The following is a 9,311-nucleotide window of genomic DNA, read 5'->3' as shown; positions in this document are numbered from 1 at the left end:
GAGAGAGAGAAAAAAAAAAAAAAAAAGTGACGGGTCACGAGAGGAGTTTTGACTTGGGTTTTCTTTTAATTAGTTTGTATTGTTTTTTAAAAAAAAAAACCCAATAACTAGCCCACATCCCACTTACCTAGGCCCACCAATTCTCGGTTGGAATTGGTTAACCGACCGAACCAGTTCAATCGAGAAGAATATCAGTCGGTTAACTAGTTCCGCATAACCAACGGTAAACTAAAATTAACCCGAACTAATAAACCGGTAAACTGACCGGTTGAACAAATCTAATTCTTATCTTATGGCACACATTTGTATAGAACAATATGTTTTTTAACTAGGGGAGCATGGATGGAAGAGAACCTATAAAGCTAAAACCTTTCAGTATGATCCATGAGACCTTGTAACGAATAGGAATCTGAAAGGATCGCACGAAGCGGATAATATTTTAGCAACATTTTTTTTCAGTAATCAAATTATTCAGTTCATCGAAACCGGAGACTCATCTAAATAGCCAACACCTTTCACTAATATGATCCCTTGTCAAGAGTCGATTGGAATTACAGGGGTAAAATCCCTAAGAAAGTGCAAGCAAACTTTTAAGAGTAAGATATGAATTATTTGAAATGTAAATACATTGATAGGTTTCCAGTAGCTGTTTCATCCTCCGACAGTCGTCAAATCTTACATCCTTCCTCTAGAACAGTTAAGGGACGTTTAAGAGATGATGATACTTGCAAGTTTTGCAGAATCAGGTTTATTAGCTCTCCGAGCTATAAGAAGTTCCAGAAATAGAAAGACCATCGTCTTGCTTGCGTTTGATCTCGTAGGCCCATTCAAGTCCAGGACAGTAATGGAGGGGTGGATTGAACCGGTTGTCATTCATATCTGGTGGCAGGAACGCGCCATTTTCAACGAGGAACTTGATAGCTTTCTTATTTCTTTCCTTGGCTGCAATATGGAGAGGAGTCCCTGATTCATCAGAACAAAGTACACAAATGAGCCTATTAGTACAACAACAAGCACATCTTGAAGATGGATATTATTATTATAATATATATAATCACAAAATACAAAAAATCTCCAATTAGATTATGGAGATTATTATTTTTGCAATTGCAATTGCTTCCGGTGCCAGTCAAATGCACATACATTATGAGGCCTTTATATTCGACAGAAGAAATAGAATTCACTGTGGGTGGGTGGGCAAAAACCCAATATATCCAAAGCCAAATCAAATTGACCCTGTTCCACCTACTATTGTTCCATGATCTTACGAGATTGATCAATTAGTTTTAAACATCCACCCTTTGCCATCTTCCCTTGCCCTCTCTTGCCTCCAACTTTTTACTTCAATGTCAGCAACTCCATGCCACTTCCACTTTTCATGTCCCCTTAAACATCACTATTGTGTTCCACGATCTCACAAGGATATTTTTTTTTTTGTGTTTCTCCCTTCTAACATCCCTTCCAGTGTTATCCTTTTTTCATTCCACATTATTTTTAACCTTCATTGTCCTCTCTTCCAGATTAGCCACACAAATCTCTGTGGCATCCCTTCTTAACAGTTCCTTTTAAAATAGTTAGGGTCTATGTTAAATAGTAAATAATGTTATTTCTTTGAAGCTTTCATTTAGTCACACTTGGGATGGTTGATATTTAGTAAGAAGAATAATTGTACAAATTCTTTAGAGTTATAGGTGTTGGTGTTTTCTTAATGCATATTGTTCTGATATAGTTCTTATGAATTATTGGTCTTTATTCAATTTCATAATTTTGTTTAGTTTGTATCAATGTAAATTTCTTATATATTTTTTAATAATTCTGTTGCTAGACTCTTCACATGATATGATTTTTTGTATCACACCTTATAGTTTGCGTCTCTAAAGTTTAGTGGAACTAGTATAAAAATTCAAAATCTCCCAAATCCTTGATAATTAAATATCCCTGAAACCAAACCAAACCAAACCGAATCAAAATAAAAAATTTTAGTTTCAGTTTTCTTTTTTAAGAAAAAAAAAATCAGATATAGGTTTGTATATCGGTATTTTTTTTAACCCGAATCCAAATCAGGTTGGATCAATATTTTGTTATAAATAAGCCCAAAGCTAACCTACGCCCACCCCTAGAACTCCCAGCTAAATAGGCTACATGCGATCTATGTGTTTGGGGAGAGATGGAAGTAGGGTAGTAACAAGAAATGTCAGTTGTACCTACTAGAAAAATTTAAAAAGGGCACATAAAAGCTAAGCCACACCCACATACGAGGAAAAGTTCACTAGGAGCAATCATGACTTGAGAGAAGCTAAAAGTGATATAAACTACAGCAAATAATAATATACTTGCTTAACTTTAAGTCAATAATAATGACCCAATGGTTGTTTGATAGGTAGTCTTTCCATACACCTAACTGTCAGATAAGAGCACTCTGACACAAGCCTATCATGAAAAACCCAGCTAAAAGAACTGATAAATTTTGTTAGGCCCCATTGACCCAATATACTTGAGCCCTAATCAATAGTAGTTTCCTCTTCTAGCCTATCAACCTTCTTAACCTACAACTTGATATGGGGGCCTAAATTAGGTTCTCATGTCTGAGAGACATGGGAGACAAAAGAAATGACACTACCAAAGGAAAAATAACCATCATAACAGATAGGTTTCCAAGCAAGGAAAGAATCCATGTTTAAACAGCTCATTTATCATTTTGAGACAAAGGGGCATGGCACAGTTAAAAAGCTACAAAACCATGAAAAGGAATAGTAATATAATAGGCTATAGTTCAAGACATAAATCTTACATCCACAAGCTCCCTTTGTTCGTGCATCAATGTTAGCACCCCGCTCCAGTAACTCATCCATAACCTTGATGTGCCCACCTTGTGCAGCAAGATGAAGAGGAGTTACACCATGAGCCTTGGGACCGAAAGTAGTGACATTGACATCCATTCCTCCATCCAAAAGATGCTTAACCTACAAAGATGAATTGTGACAACAAATCAAATAATAAAGGTTGATGCTATAATGGCTAAACCTACTAATGAAAAATGATGTAATAAAAGATCTGGTAAGACATTCGTGCTCACTATTACCTTCAAACAATGATCTGAAAAATAAATGATTAACGAGCAGATGAATTTATAGCAATACCTATCACTTCATTGTCATCATTATCATCACCAAGTGGTGTTTGTACCAATTCAGCTACATGAGTTTTCTCCCTTTACTGAGCACTATGCAAGGCAACACTATTCAAACTAATTATATCAGTTTCTTATTAGCACCAAAAAATTTCTTTTCATACTCCAACTTTAATAGATTCAACTCTAAAATATATTGCTTGTCTTTGAATGAGTCAATGTCATCTGAGCTACACCTAATTGCTTTCTGATATGAAATATCTTTTATCTTATCCTTTCTAGTAATGGAATATATCATAATATAATTTTTCTTTTAGTCTAAAGGGGCAACAATTACATAACACTCCAAAGTCAAGATCTCTATCCTTCATAAGAACAAGGAGATGTTTGTAAGTTTGGATACCAAGATCAATAAGAGATACCAAGAATGATATCATGAAAATAATTAAAATTATTCACATAGAAAATATATGGCCATTGCAATATAATTCTTGAAACATTGAATCCTCATGTAACAAGAAGCAACTTCTATATATATATATTCAACTTTAGAAACAGAACATTCAAGGATTCTAAATCACAAACACAACTAAACTCAGAGAGATAATCCATATCCACATTCCACCTAACAGATGATCAATACTGCATAAGGTCATTCTTGTTGAATAAGGAATTCAAATACTCACTAATGTTAGTAGCAATGTAGCATAATGGGACCACGAAACCTTAGATAAATTTTCTGTTAGAAGTAAGAACTAACTTAAACAGTTAACATCAAAGAAATAATTTTTTAAGAAAATACATTCCAATATAATCCTGTTATGACCATATTAATTAACATGAAAAAAACCCGCAGACCAGGTGCAAGAATACATCATTCACATGTAACACAATACAAATACATGCAAGAAAAAGCAAAATATGAGTTAGCCATTTCTGTGTTAAGTTAGCAGAAGTCGGTAACAAACAATCCAAAAAAAAACTAATGATAACTCGCATTCCTACGACAGATCAATGCATTTTATAATATTCAAAGAATTTTAAAAAGATAGTAAAGAGTTATGTTAAATGAACTATGATAGTTATTTTAATTTTCTGAACCATAACCTGAAGTTTCGATAAAATGTACCTAGAAATCTATCTAACCACAGATATAATATCTAAAAAATGAATTATCAAAATCCATACAATGTGTACCTAGATATAATAGTTTCATGATGATACAGAAAATATTTGACAAGAATACAACAATCCTACATCTATGATGAGTAAAGTATAAAAAAATATCTGATCAGGTTAAGAATATAGTTTAATTTCTATTTAATAGTCATTTCATAGACTTGGTTGTTATTGTTGTTGTTGTTGTCGTCGTTTCATAGACTATGAACAAAAATTCAGCCACTTTAAGTAATTGATAGAGTTCTGACATAGTCTATCACAATTATTTACTATAGTGTTATTTACAAACTCCTATGGCTAAGATGTTTATTTTTTACAAGTTTTAATTATGTCTTTGATTCATGTATTGAATGAATTTACCTAAACTTGAACAGTAACCAAACATCAAATGGAACAAAAACACTCCAATTGTTTTCCCATTTGAGGTCCATTGTTGAGATTGTTTTCACTTAAAGTTGAATGGCTGATCTTGTATCCCAATAGTCTGATTGCGACTCCATTTTAATGGTGTTTTTAGTTAAAGTTGAACACTGACACACATCCAAAAGTCGGATTGCCCATCCAAAAACTTGAGGAACCCATCTAGACTTTATAATACAAAAATTTCAAGTGAAGTTTAATTAGGTTGCTACCTTAAAAAAAATGTAAGAGGTTGGGACTTGTTGACTTTCCCAGACCTATTCAATAGGGACATATTGAATATCAAACAAATAATATCATGCTTGCATCACCTGCTATATCCAAGCCCCGATTAGACATTTTGCATAATTATTTGCTAATAAAAACTAGGCCATACCGACAAGTCTAGCTGCATGACCATGTAATTTCCCCATTTCCTAGAAACCGGAATTACTCACTAACCTGAGTATCCAGAAGTTAAAGCACATTAATTCATAACAAAAATCAGAAAACACCAAAAAGAAAAAGTTTTCTAATTATATGTATAAGGAGCAATTAATAAGTTACTTGTCAGTAGATGAGTTGAACGGCAAGTCAAGGACACCAACCTCTTTCAAGTCACCCTTTCTGGCACCAATGTGTAGCAATGTCCAGCCCCTGTCATCCCTTTCCCTGCTCCTCTGCTTGAAAAGATGTCTACTTGACAAGCAACTCCGAGTCTTCACCTGCTGCTGCTCAGGAGGCATATCTCAAGATCCCAATTATCAAACACCGCAATGAAAAGAAGAAATAACAGTTTTATTTCTAGAAAACCACTAGAAACAACGGTCTTCTTTCTGAGCAAAAAGAGAACCAAGATCTGGTCCTTCCAAGTAAGCGACAGAAGATGCAAACTTCGAATCAAGGCAGAAGCTTTACATAATAGCAAGGGCAGTCAAGGAAGCAAAAGAATTTAGCGGGAGGCGGAGTAGTTTCCCATGCCGAAGGGTGCGAAAGGATTGAGTCCAGGGCCAAAGGCACGGAGGCTATTGAGGAAGGAGATCGGAGCGATGATACTTGAAGAAAGAATCATAGTTAAAGACGCCTGTTCGCTCCGATCGAATAGCACGAAAAACCCTAAACGGAACTGAAGAACGAAGGGAACGTTCGAGGAGAACTCGGCAACGCAAGAGATCAAAGGGACGGCCACATGCCGAAACCGATTTCTAGGGATTGATTCTTTCCCTGCCCCCGTCCGCACAAAAAGAATTTATAGGTGGGTGGGAAAAAAAAACCGAATCAAGCGGGCCGACAGGTTCTGAATTGAAGATGTAGTGGGCTTTCTAGCCTGGGTCGACCGGATCATCTCCCGTCGTATTCCGCATGGTGGCATTAGATGAGCGCTCTATTTCAAAAAAACAAAAAAATAAAAAAAATAAAATGGATAATTTTTTATGATTTTATTTCAAAAATATTATTGGATCTAGAAGTTATTGGATAGCTTCTGCACTATATAGAAAATACTTAGTCGCTATTACACTATATTTAAAATGAATTTAGAATCTAAGATTTAATATATATATATATATATATATAAATAAAAGTTATGAAATAACTACTAGAACATGTTTATAATTTAGGATTTAAGATTTAGCGACTACTTAATATCGAATAATTATTAGGGTACGTTTGGTTTGAAGTTATTCTTGATAATCTTGATTATCCATTCAAGGTTATCAACAAAAGTCTTATTTGATTTAGGTATTCGATGATTCCTAAGTAATATTCCATGCCCGACATGTCAGCAAAAGGGTCATGCAGTCCGGAATCGGAAAACCTCAGAAAACTAAGGTTTTTGTTAATTAAAAATTTAAAAATAAAAAATAAAAGTTTTTAAAAAAAATAAAAATTTTACAAATGTTAAAAAAATTTAAAAAATTTTAAAAATAAAAAAAATTTATAATTTTTTTTTTTTTAAATTTAAAAAAATTAAAAAAAGTAAAAAAATATATATAAATTTTAAAATTAAAATTAAAATGTAAAAAAATAAAAAAAATATAAATATAAATAATATAAAAAATATAAAAACATTAAAAAATAAAAAAAACACATAAAAAAGTAAAAAAATATACAAGAAAAAAAAAAGTAAAAAAACATTAAAAAAAATTTAAATAAATAATAATAATAATAATATTATTATGTATAGTTGATTTTGTAACTGAGGATAATATGGTAAAATATTAAACTAGGGTATTCATTAAAACTTTCAAACAAACAAGTTTTTATTGCATTACCTAAGTTAAATCAAACAATATTTGGTTATGTTTTTGTTGCATTTGGTAATCACATAACCAAGGTTATACATGATGACTTGAACCAAACACACCCTTAGAATATGTTTATAATTTAGGATTTAAGATTTAGCGGATACATAATAGCCTCTATACCAGTTTAAAATAATTTTAATGGAATTTAAATATTTTCATAAATTAATAAATAATATTTTGATATAATAATATTTAAAGATCTTAAAATTTAAATCTTAAATTCAAAATTATAAATCCTAATTTAATATTAAACATGTTGTATCAGTTATTTAGTAGTTTCTACACATTATAATAGCTACTACATAATTTTTACACGATATAAATCTTAAGTCTTAAATTCATTATAAATAAATTATAATTAAGTAGCTTTTATACATTATAAAAGTTACCTGCTAGTTGCTATATTACCACATTGAGTCAAAGGTTATTTTTAAAAGAAAATACAAGAGGATGCCTATTTAATGTTTTTTTAAAAAATACTCTCTTGATTATCTATAAAAATTTGAGGCGCATTTTTACCAAATTTTCGGTTAAGAGATATTTTTGAAATAAAGTCATGGGAGGACTTTCATTTGATTTTTTTTTTTAAAAAACAGTGTCTTGTTTTTTTATGATCCCTAAAATTTAGGACGTTTTTGCTGAATTTGATAACGATTTTTTTTACTAAAATCAGTGGTTATATTTCTTTATTTATAAAAAGATCATTCTAATTTTAAAATTATAAAAAAATATTAAAAATATTCCATTCTTATCTCTCCTGCCAATCTTTTAAATCCCTTCTTTCCCAATGTTATTTTTTAATACATCTCCTCATATACCTAATATGAAAAAATATCAAACTTAAGCTAGACCTAATGTGAAAAAATATAAAATTCATACTAGGTCTAATATTGGATCATATCATGGTTACACTGAGCCTAATGTGAGAAAATATCAAATTCATAGTGATCCTGATATGGACTGTGTGCTTGATATAAAATTATATCACGTTCAATCATGAGTTTCGAGAAGGATTTATTAGAAATAGGTAAAAGAGAGGATTTAGGAGATTGTGGAGAAGGGTGGGAAGGAAATAATATTATTTTTAGTGTTTTTTTTTTTTTTGGTAATTTTGAAATTAAAATGATCCTTTAGCTAAATAAGAAAAAGTGGCCGTCTCTTTTTTTTTGGTAAAAAACTGATTTATCAATGTTATATACTATAAAATAAAAAATATATATGTTAATATTTAAGCTTTTTTAGTAAAATTAGGTAAATGTGTAATATTATATATATATATATATATATAAAATATCCCGACAAATGATTCCTTAAATTTTTATTAGGGGACGCAATAAAGTCACACAAGCCACAACGGTCGCATATCTCCCATCGTCTCTCTCATGGCTTCCTCCTTTCCTCACTTCTCCGGCATAGGCGAGGATGGCCACGCCGCGGCCGTCGACGCCATCATCGCCGAGGCTTCCGATCTCTGCGCCCTCGAGCAGATCGCCGCTCTCAACACCGCCCACCTCTCCGACTCCAACCTCCTCCCCTCCCATCTCGAATCGCGCTTCCGCAAGCTCAAGTCCCTCCCTAATTCTCTCCCCGATCCTTCCACCGCCCTTACACCTCGTTTCCCTCCTGAGAACGGGGAGGATAAGGAGAATTTCCCCGATCCCCCTAAAATGAATCGCGCCCGGACCTTGCCCGCCCCCACGGTCAACCCCCAGAAACCAGATGGTTCGATTCCTCGAGAAGAGGATGCTTTACCTACCGAGAACGAATGTATTACTAGGACTAAGAAGGAGGAACTGAAATCGAACTGGGCTTTTGGCTCCTCGCCCTCGTTCTTGGCCGATTCCTCCGGGGAGTCTTCGCCTTCGCCGCCGCGGCAGAGGTGTTGTCTGTGTTTCTCACCAAAGAGGGCCCAGAGGAAGAGTAAGGGAGACGAGATTCTATCCGAGCTAGGCATCCCGTCGCTGAAGGAGGAACACCGAAAGTTGAAGAAGGCTTTGAAGGAGCAGGAGAAGATGACGCGGGAGACGGAAAAGATAGTGAAGTGGGTGAAAAAGGCATCAGCAAGGATGAACTCGGCCTCGGTTGATGATTTGCTGAGCGATGCTGAGGACGAAGAGCTCAAGTGACCCGACTCGTATAACAGATCGGTTAGTATTTCTTTTGCCTTTTCAGTTGAAGAGAATCGTGTCCGATCTTAGTGTTTTTTCTACTTCTTTCAAGTGCAGAAAAATGTAATAGAAGAAACATATATCTGATCTTTTACGATAGCAAATAGAAGAATAAATTCGTGCAAATCA

General features: G+C 33.6%; 2 protein-coding genes across 2 annotated transcripts; one reads left to right on the top strand and one right to left on the bottom strand.

Moving 5' to 3' along the window:
* Positions 1 to 493: 493 nt before the first annotated feature.
* On the bottom strand, positions 494 to 5,933 carry LOC122037345 (phytochrome-interacting ankyrin-repeat protein 1-like). Its single transcript, XM_042596783.1, has 3 exons — positions 5,317 to 5,933; positions 2,792 to 2,963; positions 494 to 963 (listed from the first exon to the last, which is right to left on the bottom strand). Exons 1-3 carry the CDS (start codon positions 5,452 to 5,454, stop codon positions 752 to 754), a joined length of 522 nt encoding a protein of 173 aa, XP_042452717.1. The 5' UTR covers positions 5,455 to 5,933; the 3' UTR covers positions 494 to 751.
* A 2,454-nt stretch (positions 5,934 to 8,387) lies between these two features.
* Positions 8,388 to 9,311, top strand: LOC122037347. Its single transcript, XM_042596787.1, has one exon. The coding sequence runs from the start codon at positions 8,397 to 8,399 to the stop codon at positions 9,138 to 9,140; it is 744 nt and encodes a 247-aa protein (XP_042452721.1). The 5' UTR covers positions 8,388 to 8,396; the 3' UTR covers positions 9,141 to 9,311.

Source organism: Zingiber officinale, unplaced genomic scaffold (assembly GCF_018446385.1).
Source record: "Zingiber officinale cultivar Zhangliang unplaced genomic scaffold, Zo_v1.1 ctg27, whole genome shotgun sequence".
Taxonomy (NCBI): Eukaryota; Viridiplantae; Streptophyta; class Magnoliopsida; order Zingiberales; family Zingiberaceae; genus Zingiber; species Zingiber officinale.
This window is presented reverse-complemented; position numbering and strand designations above follow the sequence as displayed.

Bases quoted from the DNA above. Each gene is read 5' to 3' on its own strand.
- LOC122037345 (XM_042596783.1), bottom strand. From the start codon at position 5,454: ATGCCTCCTGAGCAGCAGCAGGTGAAGACTCGGAGTTGCTTGTCAAGT. The intron at 2,964-5,316 runs GTTGGTGTCCTT...TCATCTTTGTAG, and splicing joins GAAAGGGTGACTTGAAAGAG to GTTAAGCATCTTTTGGATGG. The intron at 964-2,791 runs GTAAGATTTATG...CTGATGAATCAG, and splicing joins AACAAAGGGAGCTTGTGGAT to GGACTCCTCTCCATATTGCA.
- LOC122037347 (XM_042596787.1), top strand. From the start codon at position 8,397: ATGGCTTCCTCCTTTCCTCACTTCTCCGGCATAGGCGAGGATGGCCAC.